At 32.6% G+C, this 26,902-nt stretch overlaps 1 protein-coding gene across 2 annotated transcripts in view; it reads right to left on the bottom strand.

Moving 5' to 3' along the window:
* PCDH15 (protocadherin related 15) overlaps positions 1-26,902 on the bottom strand; it is a 775,879-nt gene that overhangs the window by 317,618 nt on the left and 431,359 nt on the right. For both annotated transcript variants that reach the window (XM_036026943.1, XM_036026942.1), the window contains exons 10-11: positions 4,803-4,911; positions 871-983 (exon numbers count right to left, since the gene is read on the bottom strand). In XM_036026943.1, coding sequence (XP_035882836.1) covers positions 871-983; positions 4,803-4,911 — 222 coding nt within the window. The remainder of the gene's footprint in view (positions 1-870; positions 984-4,802; positions 4,912-26,902) is intronic.

The following is a 26,902-nucleotide window of genomic DNA, read 5'->3' as shown; positions in this document are numbered from 1 at the left end:
AATTCCATAAGACTGAATTTCTATAGCCTTTATATGGATAGATAGATAGATAGATATGAAAAAATTATATAACACAGTAGACTTACTGTTTCATTTTATATGTCTCTTCATTTACTTAGAATGCCCTGCTTCCATCCGCCATTTCTACTTGGTAAATTTCTACTCTTCTTTTTCTGCCCAGCACAAATCTTACCATATTAATGAAGTCTATCCAAATTAATCAACAAATCATCTGAGTTTCCATAGTACCTTTCAAATGATTCTATTATTATAAAATTAGATATTATTATACCAAAATTATAATGTCAAATGGATTTCCCAAGCTTTAAAAATGTTTTTAGTCTAGGATCATTTATCAACATTTAAAAAAATGAGACATGTATTAAATAATTTCTATACAAGTGAGATCTTTCCTTTTATGTTAAGAAACATATAAAAATAAAATATTAAAATAAAAATATAAATCTATGCACATTTTAAGCATATTCATTGGATAAGTTTTTATTAATAAAATTAATTCCTTTTAGTAGAAAATTTAGTGCTAGAAAATGTTATAAAGTATAGAATGTCAAATTATATACATTTGACTAGGGAATTTAGTACATATAAAAATATTCCCTATTGGAATCACATTGTAAAATAAAGTTACAGTTTTAAATAAAAACAATAAAATAAAGTTAAAGTTTTAAATAAAAGCAATAGTGTATTAAAACTGCTACACTTTACTTTTTAAATAAAAACAATGGGCTAATTGCTGTCCAAATTAACTTTGATTTTTTAAAAATATTTAAGTGCCTACAGTAGCTTCTACAGCTTTCTTTGATTAGCACTTTATAAACACACACAAAATAAGAAATCTGTTTCATTTACCTTAATAACCAAATCAAATTTCTGGTGAAAGTCTCTGTTTACTGGCTCCAGGAGACTAAGTTCTGCAGTCCTAGGATGCATATGGAAAAACCGTGGGTAATCCTCAGGAGTCCCTGGAAAACATTGAGATTTCAGCACATAATTGAGAACAGTGAGTAATATGTGTATCTGCTATATCTATTTCCCTTCATTAACTGAGGAACAAAATTTCAATTTCATTAATAAATTAAATTTCAAAATTATGCAGTCTAGGGAAATTAGATGCAAATGTGGTATATACTTAATTAGTTTATAAGTAAGAGGATGAAAAATATGTTATGTTTGGATGATTTTCTAAATATCTTTTATTAAAAGAGCCCTTTAATTATTTGAAACTTCATGACATACAAAGAAATATTAAGTGTTGAGAAAGCAAATTTTGAACTCTAAAATTTATTTTAATAGTGCATAAATCTTAATTATTGTCTTCATGGTCTTTCAACATATCTTGAAATAAACAATAACTAGTAATTTGTACCAAATATCAAGATGCCTGGAAATTGAAATGAACATATTCTGTTCCAGCTGGGCAAATATTTTCCCTAAGATAAGTATCAAACTAAATACATCAATTATATTAAATAAAAGTATTTTAAATACTACATAAAATATTTTCATGATACTCTTAGTATCTGGATATAATATTTCTTTAGTGTCAACTTTTAGTGAGTTGAAATATTTCTTCTTGCAGAAACTCCTTTCAATTGTATCATCTACCTTTGTATATTGAACAATATTTACATTATTTTTCCCAACATGAAGAAAATGTAAACATCAAATCATGTAACTATTGAGTCTATGCATTTGGTCAAACAATAACCACAAGAATAAAATAACTTCATTGCTAATTATTGAAGCCTACTCTGTTCTATATGTTTTATATAAGAAATTATCAATAACTCTCTGGCCCTGGCCAGGTAGTTCAGTCGATTAGAGCATTCTCTTGATTCACCAAGTTTCTGGGTTCAATATCTGCTCAGGACACATAAGAGAATCAACCAATGAGTGCATAAATAAGTGGAACAACAAATTGATGTGGCTTTCTCTCCCTTTCTCTCTCTGAAAATCAACAAACATAAAATTAAAAAAAACCTGTAAATTATTCCCATTTACAGAGGGATTTGGGGGCTTTAAGATATTAAATAACTTGTTCAGGGTCAAAGAAACAATGTAACATAAGAGTTGCACTCAGATACAGTTTGCAGAATACAAACATACCCACAATGAGTTAACTGCTACTATTCCTTTGCTTTAACTTTGAGATAAGAAAAGAAATTCTCCTGCCTATGTGAGCAAAGAACAAATGAACAACAACCAAAAGAAAACAGAAAAATATATTATAGCAATGAAATAGACTTAAAAATTCAGAATTAATCAATATTGTGTGTGAAAAATTAGCATATGATAATAGAGTCAACTCAAAACAGTAAGAAGAAATTTTGAATAAGAGCATTTACCTAACAGGAGAGCCAAACAAAAAATAATGAAATTATATCCATTCTTCATAAAATATACCAAATTTCAAATGGAGAAAATATTTATGTACAATGAATAATAGTGTGTTAGTAATAGATAAAATATGGATGAATTCTATTCTCATGTGGGGGTGGGTATATCTTTTCTAACTATAGCTCAAAATAAAAAAGCAACAAGTAAAAAGGGAGATAAATTGGATGACATTACAAAATTATATGGTAAAACACAATAAACAAAATAAAATCACAGGTGAAAAACTAGGAGAAATAGTTGGAATTAACACCAGAGATAAAGGTTCATATCCCTAACACACATAGATTTACAAAGCAGAAAAGAATTAGCTAAGAAAAGGATCAACAATGCATTTAAAACAGGTTTGGGCTAGAAAATGAACAGAGTTCATAGGAAGAGAAAGGCAAAAGAGTCTTGACCATAAACCAAGGTCTTCACATTTATACATAAGAATAAAAAATCAAGTTAAAACTACACTGAAATTCCATTTCTTACTGTTAGATTAGCAATGTTCCATGCTGTAAACCATACTCTATTTGTGAGTCTGTGAGAAAACACACACTTTCACACATTTCTGGCATTGGTGAAAGAGTGTTACAAAGCCTCTGATGGAGAATTTGGCATAATCTATCAAAATCACATTGGTATTGAATTGAGGGATTTTGGGAAGATGACAGTAAAGGAACAGGGACAGGAACAGGAACCCATCTCTTCACTGAGGCAACAATTACGTTGGTAGAGTTGTCTCGGTATAACTATGCTGGAAATCTAAAACCTCCTGGGGAAGAGGTTGTCAATCAATTGTGAAAATGTTCTGTCAGTCACAGCTCTGAGCACAGTAGCAGTTTCCCAATCCCCGCTCCTCAATCTCTTTGCAGGAAGCTCTGTACACATCTTGGAGCTGCTTGCGCCCAGTTTGCAGGAGCCAGGCGCTGGCAAAAAGAATCCCACCCTCCAAAAAGCAGAGAACTGCATACATTCTGATGAGTGTTTTCTGCTTCTGTTCCCAATGGTGCAAGCAACCCTGAGTAACATGCCTCCCCAAGACTAGCTTTAAATTTCACCCATTGGACTCTACAAATGCTGTATTATCTATCTAGATCATTTGTCTGGCATTTCCTGATAGTCCCAGTCTTTCTGCTAAAGTAACCTTCCTAACTTTCTAAGTAATTCTCTCAGAAGTTGTTAGCACTCTCCTCACATGGTTATGCAGCTCATACTTTATTTATACTGCTTAAAACTATATGTTTTAATTTATCTTTTGATAAATTACCTCATGCTAACTTAGAACATTTAACTATCATATTCGTATCTACAGCATATAGCACAGTAATTGACATACTCTCAAGTCTTAAATGGGAAATGCCTATTTCTATTTATCTATGCCAAGGCCCCTATAGAGATAAAAGAGACTTATGCTTATGATCATAAAAGCTTTTTTAAAAATTTAATAGTCTAATCTCAGTAACTGGCATATGATACATGTGTAGTTCTAGAGACTAAAGGCTTGGGACAGAATTACTTGAATTTATTTTATAGATAGCATTTTTAAGCAGGTGATAGCATCACAACTGGAAATCTGTCTAATGCCTGAAGGTAGTGTTTTTATGTATGTGTGTATACACATAGGTCAGATGCATGGGAATAGGAAAACGCTGAGGGCAATGTTGAATTCCATTGAACAGTTATTTTCAAGCATACTTCAAAAGCAACTCCTTCTTTATTAAGAGATATATGATCTGTCTCAGATTTATCTTTTAATCTAGAAACTAAGATCCTAACAAAGCAGCAACATCCATATTTTAGCAAAATCAATTTGAGTGGGAAAAAAAGCAATGTGGGTAGCATAATAAAGTTCTCATCATTTTTGCTTTTGGTATAATTAGCAGTATATGCACCAGGATAGATTCAGACAGCTTCTATGAAATTTTTCAAGGAAAAATTAGCCAAGGGAATAATGTATTGTGTGTCCTTGGGCTAATTATGATCTTTCTCCCATATGGCTCTAAATACCCTTATTTAATTCAGTCGCATATATTCAGAGTTATGTAATTGTATCCACCAATGAAAGAATACAGATAGAGTAAACAGTGTAAGTTTTTCCATTTTTTTCTGAGAATTCTATATGAGATGATATTGAGAAAAACATCAATGTGTACATTAAACTGTTATTTTAATTTATGTTTCGCTTCTTCAACAAAAGTTTTTCCATTTGTTCTCTATATATTTCACTGAAACTAATTCTGAGGAAGAGAAAATATTTTAAAATTTATTTATACTTAAAAATAACAATAATTTCCAAAAAGAACCTTTGTTATTAAAGGTGTTTACTCTGCTTTAAGACACTATTTTTCCTACATGATTCCAGAGTGGTAAGAGGGTGTAAAACATCAGCAGACACAAACCAACAAGGATGGAGAAGAGGATGCCCGGCCTATCTGATGGCGGCTGGATGTCCCGGTCCTGGTCGATGGCTTGTATTGGTGGAGTAACAATGATGGGGTTCAGTTCTTCCTGGAAAAAAATTCAGAGAGTTTAGTTCAGCCTCATTTCTAATACCTTATGTAAAATTGACATTCAGAGATTACAGTTTGAACAGCTAGATAACAACTGAGCCAGTAGTTAAACTTAGGTTTTAACATTTGTAATGTAACACCTTAGGTCAGTTCATTTTGAATCTGAAGGAGCAAGGTGTACTCCAAGTCAAAATAAAAAAGACATAATAGTTACATATATAGAAATTTATACCAGGAATGTCTCCTAAAAGGAAAGCAGGAAGAGAGATACCAACAAATTTTGAATTTTCTCTAGATAATTTTATCAAAAGAAACATAAGGCTATCAAGCATTGTTTTTATCCTTGGCTTTAAATAAGATTTGTAAGAATATTTATATTCTTTCCTTCCTAAATCATGTTTTAAAATTTCACATAAATTAACATATTAAAATAAAAGCTTTATCAATGGATGCTTTAATTTTAGAAATCAGAATCCCATTATTGCGAATTTCACATAGTTAAAATGAATTCCATATTATGTAGGTATGTACATTTAACTTATCATTATCTGCAAGAAGATTCAGTTTAAAGTTTTAATACATTTCTATAAATCAGTGTTTTCCAATTTGATGACCAGAATATTCTGTTCTTCTATCAATCTGGAAAACATTTTTCTACAAAGGGATGGAAAATAAATGTGTTTAGGCTTTGTCAGGCATACAGTCTCTGTTGCATCTACTAAACTCTGCCATTGTAATGGAAGTGCAACAAGTGGGCATTACTATATTGCAATAAGACTTTATTTACAAAAACAGTGGTGAGTAGGACATAGGTTTTTAAGCTTGGTGTGAGATTATAACAGGTATGCTGAATATTCAACAAATATGCACTCTGCAGAGATAAGCTTGAGAAAAACTTTATAAAACAAAATTATAAAAAGATAATCTACTGCCCTGTAGGTCTTTTCTGAGATTTAAGGTCTAATTTGTATAAGAAGGAGGTATTAACAGCTCATTTTCTAGAAATACACATTAATTTCTCTTTGAACTGCTGCCCTCAAAACACAGTTTGGGAAATACTGCTTTAAGTCTTTGCAACCCTTAGTCCAAATATCTAAGTGGTAATTCTAAAAGAAAATAAATTCTATCTCAATGTCTGACACTTTCACATTCTAACTAATTACGGTGATGATTTTTTTATGTTATTTCTTCTAAGATAATAGAACCTTGAAACATAGCATGTACTCATTCAAAATCAGTAGTTTATAATCTCAGCAGAAATGTATAATTTGATATGCTAAAAAAAGTAATAATATTAAACCATATTTGCAATATTTAATTTGCATTCATTTTTCAGGGGTAGACAAATAAAAGTTTGTAATTGTGATACAAATAAATACTATAATAATTAGAAAATGATAATACAAGACTAAACTTTGTGTTTTGTGTACTCACAACTGTAAATCTACTGTTGCCAACTCCTGTACTATTAAGTTATACATACATATTAAGTAAAATATATGTCTAAGTTATATTAAATCTGAAGTTGGAGTAATTAAAGATAATCACTGAGCAATAATTTGGAGCTCACATATATCTTAGTGCCTCTGTTGAGGCACTAAGTGGTCTTAGTGGCTCTTAGTGGTCTTAAATGCTATCAGTATTTTCCTAAAAATAAAGAGCTTTAGGCAAGCATAACTTACCAATATTCTATTTACTTCTTTAAATGTGGATTTGGAACCATGAAATATTAAATCAATATCCAAATCTATCAATCAAATCCATATAACTACTGTTCTCACACAATGCAATGCTCTTCCTAAACTATTCCCCCCATACTGTTTCTGACCTTCTTTCTCTCCATTTTACTCTGTTCTTATCCCTCCACCTATCCCCATTCTCATACACCTTGCCAATAGTGAGCTGACTTTCTATATACTGTCTGTATTTCTTTGTAAATTGAAAAAATTCAATGCTCTTCAAAGTGTCTATGCTTGAATGTAGGAGTTAAGGATTGATCAGATCTTCCTAGTTGTTTCTCAAAGGAATCTGGTAGTTTCATACAAAGTCAGCTCACAGGGGAGCTACATTACTCTTGCCTCAACTAGTTAAATTTGTGGGAACTTTTCCAAAAGTGTGACCCTACTCAGATCTTGAGAAGCATTACAAATCTCACCATTGTCTGCAATTCTATCCTATTTCCCATGGACAGGGCAATCAACAAGGGTTCCTAATTAGGCTCCAGCTTTTTAAAATAATTTAATTACTTACCTAAAATTTAAAAAAGAAAATTAAGTCTGAATTCTCCAGTTAGAGCTAAATGTGAACAGATCATGATACTCAGGGTATCCCTGCTGATCACCTTCACTCTGCCTATTTCTGTGGCCCTGCTGAGTAACCCACACACATAAGCAGTGTTGGATTGGTAATTATTTATGTCGTTTAAAATCCACTTCCTTTGTTTTCTAAAGTTGGTGGAATGAACAATGGTGTTTTAATCATATTCTTTAAAGCTATATAAACAATAAAACTAAAAATAACACAGCAAATAACCAAGAAGGAGGGGTAAGTACTAAATTTCTCATTTTTCATATATCATATAGTGAAAACTGAAAAAATAAATAGAAATAAGTGTGCTATTTAGAATTATGTTGGTAATCATCAGAAGAATTAAAAATGGAAATAGCAAACTGTAAATATCTCAGGACAGTTAGTCTGGAAGTAAGGGTAGGTGGGACAGAAATATATTTATTTAAAGCCAGTCAGTCCTGTTTCACTATGCAATTACCACACCATGTTCTATTTTTGATGTTATAAAGAAATAAATAAAATACACTACTGAGAACAAAGCAAAAGTATCCCTCTTGGTAAAGGATTCAATATGTTGTTTGAAAATTGAGAGCACTGTATTGTCTTAACCTGTTAGGTCTGAACTTTTGTCTGGTCCTATAATATTAGCAGTTAATTGAAAAAATGTTTTTCTTATATTACTATTTATGAGTTTTTCAATAAACATACAATTAAAAGTAAAAAGAATATACACTCAAATATGATTTCTAAGATTACCTGTCAAGCAGATTGTGATCTTTGAATCTTGAGAATTTCTAACACTAGGAATATAGTAATAGACTACTAATAGCATTACATTATGCCATTATGACAGACCTCATGTAAGACAGTGGTCCCATAAAAATATAGTGGAGTTAAAAATCCCTACAGCCTTGTGATGTAATAGCCCATCATAATTTCGTAGTGCAAAGTATTTCTGTTTTGTGCCTTCTCAGTCTATCAACAGTAATGCTATGGGCTAGAATCACCTGAAGGCACTCACCTGAGCCCATGGAGTTCACCACAAACATAGCTCCTTTCAAAACCAAAGTTACCACTGGACTGACTCTTCAGTTTTTATTATGATTGCAAGAGGCCCTTCAGCCATTAGGAAACTTTGAATAAAAAATAGAGTTCATTACTTATGAGCTGCAGGGCATACAAGGTAAGCCAATTGGGCTCCCAGTGAGGACACAGGTAGAAAAAGTACATGTGTGCAGGGATCTGGGGTTCTGCTTTATTAGGGGCACATGTTAGAACCTAGGGTTTCAAGGGCTCACCCTTCAATGGTGAATTTAAAACATTAGAAAAAGAATTCACAGGAAAAGAGGAAAACAAAATCAAGTAGCCTAAATGGTCAGTTATTGAAGTCAAGCAAGACCTCTAAAATAAAGGAGTCTCAGTGAGGGGAGATGTCCTGATTCTATCTAGTCACCTGACTGGGAAAATGTTTATTTGAGATGTCTAGCTTTGAAGTGGAGGCCTGAACAATTAAATCTTAAATCAGGCATTTGCCTTACAAAAAGAAGCCCACTTGGAGGGCTTGCACTACAGTTACTCATGTTTGGGGAGATACTGATATAATCAAACCTACAGCACTGCCAGTGGTATAAAAGTATAGCACATACAATCACAGTAGTAGGCTACACCATCTGTATTTGTGTAATTGCACTCCACCACATCCCCACAACCAAATCAGCTCACAATGCATTTCTCACAATGTATCTCAATTGTTAAGTTGTGCATGACTATGCATAACATTAAAGGATACTGTATATGGTTTAGGTTTATGCTGTTAATTATTTAATATATTTTTCATAAAGATAAGTAGCATTTATCTTAGAAAAGTATATAGATATTGATAGATATAGATATAGATTAGATATGAATAGATATAGATGATATAGAGATAGACAGCTATAGGTAGAAACAACATAAATACCATGCATCATTTGAACTTTTCTACTGAAATTCCTATGGTAGATAGAATCACGCATTGTACATACAAGCAAGAAAAACCTAGAGGGAGTCATTCCTTAAAGAAAGAATTGTAATCTTTCACAATGTTTGGGAAATATACATATTTTATACACCTTTGTCAATTTGTATTCAGTTGAAACAACAAGAAGATCCATACCATAAAATCTCACATATTCTGGCCCAACAGGAAACTGATTAGTATATAAAGTTATTTAGCCAGGATAGGATAATTAAATCTTTAGAATGGTCTGAGAAAGTTTTGGGGGCTCTTACTAAAGACTCTGTGAAATGAAACCTTCTTGGGCACATTCCATCTAAACAACCCTGTGAGCTAAGCCTGGTATTGGTTCAATGAAGATCACAGCTGACTTCTTATGGAAGGATTATTATAACAATGTATTACCTGTGTAGTTGGCCATACACACGTATGTACGTATGTATGTATGTATGTATGTGTATATCAGGGAATTAGTGGTGAATTAGAAAATTTCAAAAATCAAGAAGGAAGGAAGGAAGGAAGGAAGGAAGGAAGGAAGGAAGGAAGGAGAAGAGAAAAAAGAAAAGAAAAGAAAAAAAGATCCAATTATGTAAGAGATTACTACCTTCAGGTAGACTTTGTTGTATGAGATGAGGGGAGCCAAAAAAACCCCTAGAATTATTTTCTGGAGGGCAGGTCCCTGGAGGGCAGGCATCCTCCACTGTGAGTGTTCTAGGAACCCATCTGTATCAGTGGACCAGCTGGCATTGTTGTGAGAGGCTGTATTTGGTTTCATTGAATTATTTCAAAGACTCCTTCAATGTGTTTGCCCATTTCATGATGGAGGAGTACACCTGCCTACACCAAGTTCAAGGTTCAGCAGTTTTTTATTAAAAGTGGCATGACCCCCATGCCCTGCCCTCTGTTCTCCCAATCTTGCCCTGAGTGACCTTTATTTGTTTCCTCAGATGAAAAAAAGTCCTCAAAAGGAAAACGTTTTGCTGATGTCAAAGAGGTGAAACAAAAAAAGGCAGAAGCACTAAAAAGCATTAAAATTGACAAATTCAAAAACTGTTTTGCACAGTGGAAAAAAACATCTGTATAGGTGTCTCACATCAAATGGAGAGTACTTGGAAGGCGACTGAAGTTTAAACATGTAAGAATAAATACATAATTTTTATAAGTAAATTGCAGTTTTGAGGGGTCACCCCTCATACCTACTATTAAGAAAATAGTCCAGTGGTGGCTACTACTAGAACAATATCTACAAAATGTATTTGTTTTGAGGACAACTCTCTTTGAGTGGATAGCAATCACTGATCCCTATTCCTCTCCTGTGCCCCTCATTTCCCTTAGGTTCTAATTTTCCTGTTTGGATTAAAGAGGGACAATATGTTGATGAAATAAGAAATTTTGGGGGGTATCTTTAAGGAAAAGATCTAATGTTCCTCCATCATGATATTATTCTCATGATTACATCTTTACCTAAAGCTTTATGGGCAAAAAAATACCTTAACTATATTTACAACCCACAGCCTAGTGTCTCACAGTTTTTGACATATTTTCTTAATTGAATTGGATTCCAGAAGATACATAAAAAAAAGCCCACCCAAACACTAAATTTTCTTGGTGCCTTTTCTCTAAAGCAAACACGCTTTCTTGGAAATCTCCTTTTAAAGTCATGCCTCCTTAATTCTGTTCGAACTAATGGGTACACTTTAAAAGTGTATAGGATAGAAGACTTGCATTCACTGCTGTTTGAACCAAAAGAGTTGAATTCCCTGACATATTTAGTAATGGCTATTTATCACTAAAGTAGATTGTCCATTTAAAGAGATAATTATTATGAAGATAATCATAAAACTATTAATAAATAACAACAATAATGTCTCTGGTAGAAGTAATGTGGGATTCTATGATTGTAAAACCCAAGTTTATTCTACTAGAGACACATGCTTCACATTCAGTAAGTTATCTGGGGAGGAGTGTTTTGTTTTAAATTGATCTAAGACAATGTCTTCTTACTCAACGTTAAATTCTCCTGAGAAGATAACAGTAGACAATTAGAGTTTCGAGATGAGCAAAGTCATTTATTCCTTCAACAATTTTACCAATAGATTAAAAATGAGTTTCGGTTCAAATTATTTTACATATGCATAGTAAATAAAAATGTATTAGCAAGCAATCACAAAATAAGATTAAGAAAAGTGTTCTGTAGTTTTAAGGAAGTCCCAGCTCTTTGTTATTTCAGGTGTTCTAACTATGACCTTGCATAAAAGGTATCTTCAAGGGAAACCCTCATATTTCAGAGATAAGATAATCATAATTTTACCTAGAATCAGGCAAAAAATAGTCATGATCTGTAGAGAATTCTAGGACTTGGTCTATGATATCACCCCTAAAATTAAGAGTGCATAATTCATGTGGTTCTTAAATTTGTTTTCTGCATGGGTAGACTGTATTTTTAAAAATTTCAGTCCATTTTTACATCTTAAAAAGTTTTCACTTCATTAATGGAATCTACTATCTACCATTTATCATACAAATTAATGTGGCAGTAAGTCTTAATAATAAAAACCCATAGTTGACAGTATATTTAAATATAAATATTTAATTAGTAAAGTCTTCATCACTGGTTGAGATACAGAAAACAGAAGTACCGTTCCAGTTCTAAATGTCCCTAAACTCCATATTTGAATGATACTTTTGTATGAGTCACATTCATATAACATTACCCTGAACCTGCTAAAACAGTTTAAATAATAAAATAGTCTCATAAACATTACAGTAGACTGAGTGGTGAACTCCTGTATCCTACAACAAAACAGGCCAAACTTACACTAAGTAGCAAAGAAACCTTCCAAGAAACTATTTAATCCCTCAGAGCTTGCTTAAGTACTTTACAAAGTGAGGTTAATAATATGTACATTTCATAATTAGTGAGAGGATCATGAAAGACTGTATATAAAAATATGTGAAAGTTATTATAGTTAGTATTAAAATTAATTTCATTGTTTTTATTGTATTTAATTCATTATTATTAAAATGAACTCCAATAATAAGCAGAGAGAGATGGAAAACTATTCCTTTCAAGCCGAAATCTTCTGAGACCAAATCTTGCATTTTCTTGAAAATCACACCATCATGAATTGTAAAGGTTTTATGTAAAACTGCATAATTGATCAAATGTTTGATACTGTGAAGGGTGAGTATCTATCATTACTATTTAATTAAAAACCAAAATTCAGATGTAAAAGTGCAAAGGAAATTATTTAATGATTATACCTAAACATAATTTTAAGATAGTGTATCAGTGAGTTGAATATTCACTTTATTAAAGGAAGCTTCAAGCCCTGGCTGCCATAGCTCAGTGGATTGAGCGTGGGCTGTGAACCAAAGTGTCACAGGTTTGATTCCCAGTCAGGGCACATGCCTGGGTTGCAGGCCATGGCCCCCAGCAACCTCACATTGATGTTTTTCTCTCTCTCTTTCTCCTTCCCTTCCCTCTCTAAAAATAAATAAATAAAATCTTAAAAAAAATAAAGGAAGCTTCAGTGTATTTATTTTTTATAGATTAAGAAACATTATAGTTTTATATCTAATTTATAAACTAATTTTTTACTATTTTGATGATAGAAATTTTGTGATAACTGCTTAATTCATTAGTACTCAGATGAGTTATATAAATCATTAAGCACTCATGTGCAAAAGTCTCTACTAATTGTTTGAGCAGGATAAAATAAATTGGGTAAAAGACCTGAAACTCTATGAAAGAGATCATAGTCATGAGAGAGATCAATGTTTCTAAAGACATCCGTTAATAAATATTTAGAGAGCCTAGGTAGAAAACTCACACTTTCAAGTATTATAATTGAATTATCCAAAATACCAAGAACCCAAAATATTCAAGCATGTGCAGTTTGAATAAACCAAATTTTGATCTTTGAATCAAAGGTGAGATTGGTAAAGATAAAGGACATAATTATATCTGATAATGCCTGGATAAGAGCATTAAAAATTATGGCAGATATATAACTAGATAAAGATAATTTAGGAATACTTTGAGGAGAATCTTTAAAGTGCTTTAAAAGGAGTGCAGGTTAGTATTCATATAGTTGGCAATGGAAAACTTATATAAGGAAATAGAAGACATATTTTTAGTTTTTCTGATGAAAAAGAATCCTAGACTATGTTGTAAATTCAGAGAAATGCAAGGTAAAATATTTAAAATTCTACAACCCAGTGAAACCATTATTAATCTTTTAAAGTATTTTCCATCAGTATTTATCATTTATCTATCATACTACCTATTTACATACAATATTTCATAATTTACATATAAAAATTTTATTGATTATATCATAACCACTGTTGCAAGCCAATAAAAGTGCTTTAAAAAAACAATTTGCAATAATGTGCAACTTCCACTAATGTTTTAAATTAGACTCTATAATTGTACATTTAAATTGCTTATATTGTTTTGGCAATATATATAATGTATTCATTATTGTACTATGTCTTTAATTATATTCATAAGCTAAATTCCTGGAGGTGGAATATCTAGATTAAAGAATGAGGACATGCTGAACTCTTTTAAACAAATTGTCAGATAGCTTTTCAGAAAGATTATGATGATCTATTTCTTCCTCAGTGGTGTATGAGTGCTTATAACCACACACACTTGTTAATATTGAGGGTGATATATTTCTAGAGTATTGCTAACTAAGTGTGAGATTAATTTTTGCATTTCTTTGGTTGCTAGCATAATTGATTTGATATATTTATCTGTGTTTCTTCTGTTTATTTATTTTGTCTATTTTTTTTAATTTAGGCATTTTAAAATTCTAAACCATGGCATATGTCCATAGTACAAAAATCAACACTTTGTCATCAGTCTTACAAATATTTTCAGCGTGTTTTTTCCCTTTTAATGTTATTTGTGTTTGACAACTAGGAACTTGGTATTTCTAAGTATTCAAATAAATCCTTTTTTCCTTTTTTATATCTGTTTAGTCTTTCACCATCTGAAATCTATATAAATGATGAATTATATTAAAATTCCATATATAAGTTTCTTTTTTTTTTGTAAATGATCAGGGTTTTTTTAAGATTTTATTTATTTATTCTTATAGAGGGAAGGGAGGGAAATAGAGAGAGAGAGAAACATCAATGTGTGGTTGCTGGGGGTTATGGCCTGAAACCCAGGCATGTACCCTGGCTGGGAATTGAACCTGAGACACTTTGGTTCACAGCCCGCACTCAATCCATTGAGCTACACCAGCCAGGGCTTAAGTTTCAATATTTAAAATTTAATGCTTTATACTCTATCAATAAAGTTGAAGAGTAAAGACTTAATAATATTCTCTAAACTGTGGCTGGGACTTTAATGGTTTATTTTTTTTAACAGAATTAAAACTTGTTTAAAAACTCTTTGCCATTCCTCTTCTCTGTCTTTAATGCACATGTGCAAGAAATTCAATCTCCCTTGAAAACCCAATGGTCCTATATTTCCATTATATTCTATTAAATTGTTTTTGGAATCTTAATTGTTTTATGTCTACAATGATATATTTTTATTTTTATTGAATTTATTTGGGTAACATTGGTTAATAAAATTACAGAGGTTTCAGGTGTACAATTCTATAATACATCATCTGCATATCATATTGTGTGTTCACCACCCAAAGTCAAGTCTCCTTCTTTCACCATTAATCCCCAGTGCACCCACTTCTACCTCCCTCCACCTGCATTCTCCTCTGGAAATCACCATATTGTTGTGTGTCTTTGAGGGTTTTTTTGTTGTTGTTTAATCATTTCACCTTTTCCACCCAGCCCTTAACTCCCTTCCAGTCTGACAGCTATCAGTCAGTTTTCTGTATCTATAAGTCTATTTTCTTCATTTTTTATTTTGTTCAATGAATTTCACATACAAGTGAAATAATGTGGTATTTGTCTTTTTCTGACTGACTTATTTTACTTAGCATAATACTCTCCAGGTTTATCCATGCAGTCATTACGGGTAAGATTCTTTTTTTTTTTTGTAAAGCTGTGCAGTATTCCATTGTGTAAATGTACCACAGGTTTTTATCTACTCATTTACTGATAGGCACTTGAGCTGCTTCCAAATTTTAGCTCATGTAAACAATGCTGCAGTGAACATAGTAGTTCATATATTCTTTTGCATTAGTATTTCGAGTTTCTTCAGATATATTCCCAGAAGTTGAGTTTCTGGGTCATAAGGAAGTTCCATTTTTAATTTTGAGGGGAAGCTCCATGTTGTTTTCCACAGTGGCTTCAAAAATCTGCATTCCCACCAACATGAAGGTTCCCATTTCTCAATATTTTCACCAGCACTTGATGATTGTTGATTTATTGATGATAGTCTTTCTGATAAATGTGAGGTAATACCTCATTGTAGTTTGAATTTGCATTTCTCTGATGATTAGTGACACTGAGCATCTTTTTATATGTCTATTGGCCATTTTTATATCCTTTTTGGAGAGGTGTCTATTCAAGTTCTCTGCCCATTTTTTAATTGGACTGTTTGATTTTTAGGTGTTAAGTTCTATAGGTTCTTTATAAATTTTGGATATTCATGCCTTTTTAGATGTATCATTGGAGAATATGCTCTCCCATTTAGTTTGCTGTCTTTTCATTTTATTGATAATTTCTTCTGCTATGAAAAAACTTTTAAATTGATATAGTCCAATTTTTTAAATTTATTCTTTTCCCCAAGGAGACATGTCAGAAAAATTATTATTATAATAAGTGTCCTAGATTTTACTGCCTATGTTTTCTTTCAGGACTTATATGGTTTTGAGTCACATTAAATCTTTAATCCATTTTTAGTTTAATCTTGTGGATAGTGTAAGAAAGTAGTTTAATTTCATTTTTTGAACATATTTGTCCAATTTATTCAACATCATTTATTGAATAAACTCTCTTTACTGCATCATATATCTTGCCTCCTTTGTCAAATACTAATTGTACATAAAGACATGGGTTTATTTCTGGGCTTTCTATGCTGTTCCATTGATCTATATGTCTGTTTTTATGCCATGATATACTGTTTTGAATACCATGGCCTTGCAGTATAGTTTGATATAAGGTAGCGCAATTCCTCCAAATTTGTTCTCTTTCCTTAAGATTGCTGTGGCTATTCAGGGTTTTGTGGTTCCATACACATTTTTGGACTATATGTTCTAGTTCTGTGAAAGATGCCATTGTATCTTGATAGGAATTGTGTTCAATCTGTAGATTGCTTTGAGTAGTATGGACAATTTAATGATGGCAATTCTTCCTATCCATGATCACTGTAAATGCTTCCACTTATTTGTATCTTCAATTTGTTTCTTCAGTGTCTTATAATTTTCTGAGTACAGTTCTCATATATTCTTGATTAAATTTATTCCAAGGTATTTAACTTTTATGAAATTATAAATGGGATTGTTTTCTTAGTTTCTCTTTCTGATAGTTCACTATTGGTATATGAAAATGTAACTGATTTCTGGATGTACATTTTTGTATCCTGCTACTTTATTGAATTCATTTATCACTTCTAGTCATTTTTTGGTAGAATCTTTAGGGTTTTCTATATGCGTTATCATGTAATCTGTAAATAATGACAGTTTTACTTTTTCCTTTCCATTTTTGATGACTTTTATTTCTTCTTCTTGTCTGATTTCCAGTAGTTCTACTATTTCTTCTATTGGTAGTATTTCTAGTACTATGTTGAATAAGAGTGGTGAAGGTGGACATCCATATTTTATTTATGATCTTCAGAGAAATGCTTATAGTTTTTTCCATTTGAGTATGATGTTAACTGTGGGTTTGTCATATATAGCCTTTATCACATTGAGGTATGTTCCCTCTATTCCTACTTTGCTGAGAGTTTTTATGATAAATTGGTACTGAGTTTTTATCAATTTTGTTGCATCTACTGATAAAACCATGTGATTTTTAAAAGGATTTTATTTATTTTTAGGGAGGGAAAGAGAGAGAGAAAGAGAGGGAAAGAAACATCAATGTGTGGTTGCCTCTTGCACATCTCCTTCTGGGGATGTGGGCTACAACCCAGGCATGTGCCCTGACTGGGAATGGAGACCCCTTGCTTCACAGGCCAGGACTCAGTCCCTGAGCCTCACCAGCCAGGGCCTAACCACGTGATTTTTATCATTCATTTTTTTATGTGATGTATCACGTTTGTTGGTTTATAGATATTGCACCAAGCTTATATCCTCAGAATAAGGTCTTCTTGATCATGGTGTACAATATTTTTTAATATATTGCTGGATCTCGTTTGCTAATATTTTGTTGAGGATTTTAGCATCTACCTTCATCAGAAAACTTAGCCTATAATTTTCTTTCTTTGTTGTGTCTTTACCTGGTTTTGAAATTAGGATAATGCTGTGCTTGTAAAATGATCTTTGGAGTCTTCCTCTCTCTTGAATATTTTGCAATAGTTTAAGAAAGATAGGTGCTAGTTCTTTGAATTTTTAAAGTATAAATTGAAGTTTTCTCTCTAAGACTTATGTAGTTTAGTATCATATGTATGCATATGCAAACTAGACATCTCAAGAACAATGGTTTAAAATAAAAAATTAGGGCCCCCAAATTTTGGATTTATGGAAAACTAGCCACAAAATTTGGAGAGATAAAGGTGGATTGTCAAACAAGAACGTATCATCTAATTACTTTTGTTAATGCTTCTAATTGGTCACATGGCTACCCTCCTACCCCCCCCCAATCACATGCACACACACATACATGCAGCACAAAACTAGTGCCCTTATTAATAAAATTTGAGAATTCAGAACCACACTATTTTTTATATTATATTTTCTTTAAGAATTATTTTTGAGTCCTGCATTCAACTACAGGTGTAGATATAGATATAGATATAAATATAGATGTTAAAGTTTTATTGGTTTATGTTTTATTGATTTTAAAGGTTATGTCTAAATATTTATATCATGATTTAATTATTTTAAGTGTTTTATTTTTACAGTCAGATGACATATGTCTTTGAATATTTTTTTAGTGAAATATATGAGTTCTTATAGATGGGAATATTAATTGCTTTATAACTCAATAGAAATTTGACTGAATTTCAGGTTCTCTATTGAAAAACTTTTCCCCTATTATCTTTTAGCTTTGATTTCTATGGAGAAAATTCAAAGTTCTACCAAATATTTGGTTCATTTGTACTTTTTTATTTGTCCAGACAAATGTGCTTCTGTCTTGAAATAAACATAAGACATCAGAATTTCCTTAAGTATTAGTCCCTTTACCTTAACTGTGTTTCATGCTTTGAATACGTTCAAATGCAAACACATGTGCTTTATAAAATCTAACATTTTATTTTTCCTTTCCACTGTTTCTTTGTTGTTGCACTTGATCACTTTACTTGGTTCCTTTATTAACACAAATTAATTATATTTTTATCTGGCCATTGGAGATTTATTGTTTTATCCCTCCATCAATTCATCTATAGTCTAGTGGAATTCTCAAAACAGTGTACTGTATCATGGTAAAAGTATTCTTTTGTTAACCAGGATGATACAGATTGCATCTTGCCATTCATGTTAGCTAGCTTCAGCTAGCTTCACCCTTTGCTAATCCAGAAAATGAGGAGAGTAACATTACCTTCTTTACTAAGAGGTTTGGTAATTAACTGAAGTGATGCTACTGAAATACTCTTAGCAAGTTACCTAAATAAGTATCAGTTATTTTTAGTGACTAACAATATTGCATTCTTTGGTTCTATATTGTCTGTCTTTAATCTCTTTAGTTTTATTATTTTAGTTCTGTTTTCTTCTCTATCAGTATCTTTATTTCAACTTCAATGTCATGCATTATGTATTCTTTTTTATTGAGTTTTACTTGCAATTCAAACTTTTTAGAGATAAATAATGTATTTTTTCTAATACATCTTTTTGAAGACTTTTTCTCTTTTCTTTTACCTTGAGTAAACATTTTTCTTGAATGTTACATAATTTTTTATGGGTGTCAAGTACAATTGAACAGTGTATGAGGCAAATGGCTGATGCCCTTGTGATAGTGAAGTTCCCATATTTCTGTGGTAGGGATCTGAAAATTTATCATTACCCCGTCTGAACATTTTTCTCATTCTCTCTTTCAAGACTGCAGTAATCTTACACTAGTACTGACTTAGACTCCCAGTTTTCAGTGTTGATGCAGCTTTTCATCTCCTGTGCATCCCCACATGTACTTCAGTAAGGCCTAGGATAAAAATAAGCAGAGACCCATAGCTATCTGCCATTTCCATCCAGACCTTTTTATTCTAGGTTTATGAGCAGAAAAATGACAAGATAAAATAGGTGTTAGATAAAACTATGTTTTCACCTATGAATAAGATTGACACTTGGATAACAATATTTCTCATCTAACTTTTCTAGATAGAAGGGTAATTGCTTATTTCTCATTATGCTCACAGCATTGTTCTTTACCTTGGATTATTAAACTATTGCTCAGAACTTTCACATTCTTCATTCATCACAGTACAGTATAGAGCAGTGCAGTCCAGAAAAAAGCATGCTGCCATCCACCTAGAAAGACCAAGGTCTGAAACCATGTTCCATAATTTATTAATTATATAGATACTTAATAATTCTGAAATTCAGTATTCCAAGTATATAGTAATAATATTAATTTGTATCAAATCATATAAAGTAATAATGCATCTGTTTAATCATCAAGCTTTTCTCAACTTAAAAAAGTAACTTTTTGCAGTTTCTTATAGAGATTGTCCAGTTTAACATTCAATAAATATCAGTTGTTAAATATCTGATTATTCTATTTATATATACATTTCTTTCTGATCTAGAATATAAATACATCAAAGAGAAGGATCATTAATATCTATTTCACTGTTAGTGACTTACTTGATGTCTTATTCATTAGACCTTTATTCTATATGAGAATATCATAGTTATGACATTTTTTCTACATATTTTCAATATATCTTGACAAAGGATATCTTGAATATGCTGATAGCATATTCAAATGCTGCTACTAATAGTAATTGTAACAATATCTTTCACTAAGCTCATTGCCTGGTACATTGTAGATACTTCATGAACATTAAGACTCGAGAATTTTGTGATAGCAGTCAATAATATCTTTTATTCACTTATGGTTCTATATAATGCATAGTAAAAACTATATAATAATTGTTCCACAAAATATACTCTCTTGTAAATACAGAAATGACATTTTTACAGTGTTATTTATGGAATCATTTCTGAACTTTGTCACAAAAATGAAATATGTTATACAGCAGCATTTAATTTTAGAATTTGTTCTCCTAGTTTTCAAGTTCTACTGTTAAAAATGTTTATGTGAATTGGGAGTTATAATGGAAGCTCAAATTTCAATAAAAAAGAATTTCATATTAAGCTAATAGAACTTGCAGAATGTCTTTGTGAACTTGAATACAGACATCTTTCCTAACTAGAATCTGAAAATCGCACAGGGAAGGGAAGGACTGATGGACTTCACCGGTTCAGAATTTGTGACTTCTGTTTAGCAAAGACAAAATTAAAATACAGATGACAGATTGAGTTCTACTCTTTCCAGTATCTAGAATGTACAGAGCACTCCCTCAGAATAATCAAGGGGAAGACCAACAGTTCAACAGGAAAAAAAAAGGTGAGAAACATAACACAGGTTTTCAGATGGGAAATCAGACAGAATAGCTCATTGAACGAGTATATGCTTAACCTCACTAGTCACCTCCAATACACAGTTTTAAACATCATATTACCATATTGGCCTCAGATGGGCCAAATTTAGAATGTTTGGTGATATTAAATGCTACTGGTGATCTGGGGGATTGGGCACCTGTGTTTTTACTTTGGGGACCACAGCGGAGTGATTCCAAAAGGCAGTTGGGTGGAATGATATATATGGAACACCTCTGACCCTGCAGTCCCCCCCATGGCATATTCCCTGAAGAGTGTCAGTGATGTGCACTGAAGACCAACACAAGGACAGCCAGCATTGCTTGTGACAGCAAGCTGCTGGAGACAAGCGGGGTAGCCTTCCTTAAGGAAATAAATACATGGATAATGATGTGCATACACACACACACACACACACACACACAAGCATTTCATGATCAAAGGCTTTTAAGAAGATGGATATGTTTGCTATAGAACATCTATAGTTAAGAGTAATAATTAATAACATTATATATTGGAACTTATATATTTCTTTCTATAAGCTATTGTCAAATGGGTATTTGTTATAAACATTGATAAACTATTTTATTATTTAAAAACAAAAATATTGGTCTTTTTGTCTTGTAAATCTAGGCCAGTGAAGAAACATTAGGGATTAGTAGCTTGGTTTTATATATCCAGTTTAACTTTTAGGGATATTTATTAAATAATTTATCATCTTACTATATTTATATTAAAATATTTATGCACATGGATTAAATTATGCTAAGATTAAATAATGTAAATAATTTATGTGACTTTTTCAAAACTATTATTTTATTGCTTTTTAACTTCAATTGTAGATATCAAATACTGTATTTTTCATGTAACAGACCCTATAGACATTTAATATTAAGTAGTAGAAACAATGCTAATGGCATTTTTCAGTTCTATTTAATTTGATGTACTGGAATTCTTAAACATATAATTCACTTGTGCACCAGCTTTACAAAAAAATTGGACTTGTAATTATACCCACATTCCCAGTATTATTTGTGGAAACATTCTTGAAATTAATAAAATGGGGAGTATATATAAGTAATTTTGGATGAACAGTATCCTCATATATATTACATTGCAGGCATTGAAAAGACTAAACTTATCCTACTAGGTATTGATCTGGAACATAAAATATACTAAACTTTTGATCCATTTCATGTTATTGGAAATTGGGTGAAGAATAAGAGACATACTCTTGTTACCAACAGAACCTATGTCTTACCCCAAAGTTATCCTGCACAGCTTAAACAGCTAGGAGGCTTGTAAAGATTATGCAAGTCTTCTCTTAACAAATATAAAATTTACAAAACAAGACTAAAATGGAAATTCACAGCAGGGCAACAATAGTACAATAAGGTTCTAATATCTTACAGAGCTTGTATCACCAGAATTTCTTAAAAATATAAGGTGAGTGAAAAAAAAAGTTCATTCTGTGATTCTACGGGGTTTGGTGGGACTGTATCCGCCTCACTGAACAGTGGAAACACTTGGCAGAACACGCAGAACAACAGCCCATAGCATGGTCTCCCAGGGACGCTTTCTCAGCTCCCACAGCCGGCTTCTGAGTCACAGACAGAATAGAAAGTTTCCCGAAACTAAACCATTAGCAACATTTAAATCCCCCAGCATCTTGAAAGACCCTGGGAGACTTGGCTCATTTTATGGAACCACAAACTGAAATTCTTGGTTTTAATGTTCGAAAGAAGTATGACCCAGGTTTGTTTTCAGACTTCTATTTTGCCCTTTCAGTGGGGCTACTTCTCAAACCACTACAGGGGAGCTGTTGATAACTCTGGATGCCGATGCCTGCGGGGCACGGAGAGATGCTTCATAAATCTTTTTCAAACAGCATTCTTGATATGTGCCCACAGGGTCTCTTGGAAGCATCTGCTAAACTTTTCAATTTTTCTCCAGAAGTTCAATGTAATAGTTTTTTCTTTCCTGTTTCTGGTAGTAAGTTTGTCTTTAGCGTTGGATGCATTTATCTCCCACTGTATTGGCTGTTTCAAAGTGAGGGTACCATTACATTATACTTGCATTAGAAGCATTAGTTTAAAAACAAAAAAAAAAAAAGAAAAAAAAACAGTTGTTGGACCTGATCTCAGAAAGCAGATATAATCATAATACATGTGAATAGTTCTAAATAATCTACATTTTGGAAAAAAACCTCAGGAAAATTTTCTATACAATGAAGGTATATGCAAATCACATATCTTTCTAACCCTTTATTTACTTCACATTCTTAAATAAGACAGATGATGAGTAATATCTCACAGGAAGTAGCATGTATATATCACTTCTTTTATAACTTTACTGAACGACTCCTTCCATTTGAATTATACTGTACTGGCCATCTGTCATAACTTGGGACTTCCCCAGGTGTCCTTTTCATTCTTATGGTTGAAAACCATGATTGTACTCTTGGGATGAAATCTTTAAAATATCAAAATTTGAATGATTGGGTTGCACACTTTCAGAATCCTACTGCTAAGTTTATACCCAAAAAATACCTTTTCAAAATAAAGTATTCAAACTAGCAGAAAGATTTCAGAAGACATCCACCCACCCACAACTTAACTGAATGTATATGTTGTTTTTCAACTGGATTCAGTTACCTGGCAAACAACCACAGCAACAAGTAGGCTGGTCATTAGGTAACCAGAAAAGGGAAGTTTCAAATGGAAAAAGAATTTGAACTCTTTCATAATGATATCATAAAAAAAAAACAGAAAAAAAAATTAAAAATAATTTTTAAGTGAAAGGGAATCAGATGATCAACTTTACCTAGAAACTATTTCAAATAGTTTGTCCTAATTAATTTAACACATAGCAACATATTGCAAAAAGGTAAAACAATGAAAAGTAGAATAACATTTATCGATCTGCTACTTGTGCCTGGCTCTGTATATTTAGTGTTCACAAAACCTATTAAATACCTCAAGAGTGTCATAGTTTTAGTCAGAATCTGACCTTAAGGCCTGTGGTTGTTGAATTTTTTTGATTCTCCACCATTCTGTGGTTAAGGCTATTGTTTCCAGTCCCTGCCTACTTGCCTGAATGCACTTCCCACTACTGTGTCTCTCATTCCCTGATTTCTAGCATCTCTGGCTTTCTTTTCCTTATGTTTTTTTAAAAAATATTTTTTGACAAATTTTAAAAAATAATAAGAGAACTTGTTGGGAACCTCCCTGCCTAGTTTCAGAAGCTGTAACCCACCCCTGGCTAAGGCTGAGTGAGCAACATTCAGACCATAAGCCACTAAGGAGACAAAGCTTATCTCCCTGGCAGGAGCACTGCTTCTGCTCCTTTTACTTCATCCATAACTGGTCCCCAATGCTTGATTGGTTAGTCAATGGCAGGTAAGAATCCCCAAGGCGGGAATGATCTAAGACAGGCATGATCACAGAAAGGCCCTAGGGAAGGACTTGGGAGGCTGTAGAAAAAGGGGGTGATAGACCCTCACCCCTTGTCTTTGACATAGCCTGAGTCCTCATTCGTCTGTGAAAAGGCTCCCAATCTCTTGGCTGCCTTACTTTCCCTGACTGACTTAAGCCTGAAACAATACAGGTGGTGGGTACTGTCCTGTGCTGGAAAGGGTGGGTTCCCTAGGGCAATCAGGCCTAAGAAAGAATATGTAAAAACCTGTGAAACCTGCTTTATTTAGAATGCTCCCAATTAAATAAGGGTCCAAGTAAGAAGTGAGTTTGTTCCTCAAAGTTTTGTAGCCCTTTAGCTAACAGACCCTGACTCAGAATAAGCCCTCAGAATTCTTTGTATGTTATCTATTGTTTAATCCTTACTGCCTGACAATGATTAATGAACTTTACCTGTATTCCTGTGCAAAATGAACCCGATAAAAACCCATTGAGTAAAAGGCTCTTGGCCCTTCTCCTTTGAGAGATCGGCCACCTTTCCTCCCCAAGCAGATCATGTCTTGGTAGACTTATTCTCATCTGAGGTGGCCAGGAGGACCCTGAAGGTGGAGCCCCACCCCCCATAAGAACTCTTTTGTAATATAGGTCTCCTGATTAGGCAAATAAATTATTTATGTGAGGAAGGTAAGATTTCACTTAATTGGGGTTCAAAGTTAGTGTTCTCTATCATCAAGCAGATTGCAAATATTCACTGGTGAAAAACCAATCTTTCCTCATCGGCTTAACAAAGACAGGTATCAGTATAGACTTGGCTTAGGAGCTATAGTTTGCCAACAAATGGCTCATTACCTGAAGTCCATATTCTAAGGGTTGGTATTGAAAACATTTCCAAGATTTGGCTACAGCTTACTACCCTTCCATTCATATTTCTCATTACTTTCATTCAGACTCTGCTCTACCCAAACTAAGGTATTTACATTCACTATAAATTATGTACTGTCCCCAAGTCTACTCCATTGTATATCTCCAAATATCAAAATAGTTCAAGGATCTGCTCAAATACCATCTCCCTTTTGAAGTTTTTCCTGAACCTCCAGCTGGAATTGATCCTTTCTTCCTCTGAATACTTATAGAACAGATAACACTAATTCTCAGTCATCCATACATACCTTATTTCTTAAACTAGACCTTGAGTTCTTTGAGTACAAGTACAATGCCTTGTTCATTTTGGTGTCTCCTTCAGTATATTAGCATGAACACATATTCAAGGATAGTGTAGATTTTTGACTGAACACTGAGGGAGAATGATTCATATTAGACATTTCCTGATGTTGCTTATTTTGGAGTTGCTTTCCCATACTCTCCTTCACTTCTAATCCATTTGTAACTACACTAGCTCCCTGTATTAATTTTTTTTTTCATTTAACTATATGGCATGTGCTCTGTTTCTCTCACTGGACCATGACAGATATAATTAATCTAAGCAGTGCGTATAAGTCATGAGAATTACTGCCACTCAATCATCCATTAAATTAATTATAAGGAAGGAGAGCATTGAGGCCAAAAATTCCTGAAGGAGGCAGTAAAGTAGGAGTTTTCCACACAATTGTTTTTTTCTTAATAAAATATGTCGAAGGTTTCCATTCCAGGGTTTTTGCATTTGCTATTTCTTTAGCCTTCTATCTCATAACTTAGGTCTCAATTCAAAATCCCCTTCCTCAGAGAAGTTTCCCCTAACCACTCTACCTAAGAAAATTCCTTCACTTATTCGTACTCATACACTCATATTAGTCACTACACGTTATGCTGTTAATGAAATATATGAGTGTCTGAAATTATTTATTTAAATTTAAGTTTCTATCTCTTTAAACTAAAATGTTAAGTTCCTTAAAGGTATGTGATCACAATCTCTATTTCAGTCACACCCCTAAAATTGTCATGCAATAAAAGACTCTCTCTCATTCTAGTAGATAGATATATAATATATACCTAACTATCATGGGTGGACCAATTATTTTTGGATGATAAAAGACAAGATTTCCTTCTCAAGGAGATTAAAATAGATTATAAAACAGGATCAATCAATATATATTAGAGTTAATTAAATATAGTGCATCCTCTGTGGTGCTAACTTTCTACTGAGTTACTCAGAAGGCAGAGGGTTGGATGATAAGTGTGAACCTGAATAATGTAACTACTTCTTCACATTTCTGCAGAGTTTTATAGCCTATCATGTATTTCATTTTATTTGAGCCTCACAGGAACAATATAATGTAAAGAAATTGTCATTTTTTTTCACAGAGAGGTTAAATTATATCAAAAGCATAAATCCAGACATGAGATAAAGTTCTCTAAAGAAGATAGACGTTGTGAAAAATAATAAGCTCTTTTGTTTATTTTTCAGAAATGTAGAACAACTCTTATTTGGGGAAAAGGAGGACATATAAGGAAATAATAATAAAAAAAATCTCCCACTGTTACAACATGTGTAACATTTGTTAGTATTCAGCTTGCTGAAAGCATCGCAGACTTATTACCTAAAATAAGAATATTTGTCAGTTTGTATGTTAGTGGATGGTGCGTCTATACCTCCAATTTTAGGATATTCTA

This window comes from Phyllostomus discolor, chromosome 5 (assembly GCF_004126475.2).
Source record: "Phyllostomus discolor isolate MPI-MPIP mPhyDis1 chromosome 5, mPhyDis1.pri.v3, whole genome shotgun sequence".
NCBI classification, from domain to species: Eukaryota; Metazoa; Chordata; class Mammalia; order Chiroptera; family Phyllostomidae; genus Phyllostomus; species Phyllostomus discolor.
Note: the sequence above shows the minus strand (reverse complement) of the source record. Positions and strands in the feature narration are given on the sequence as shown.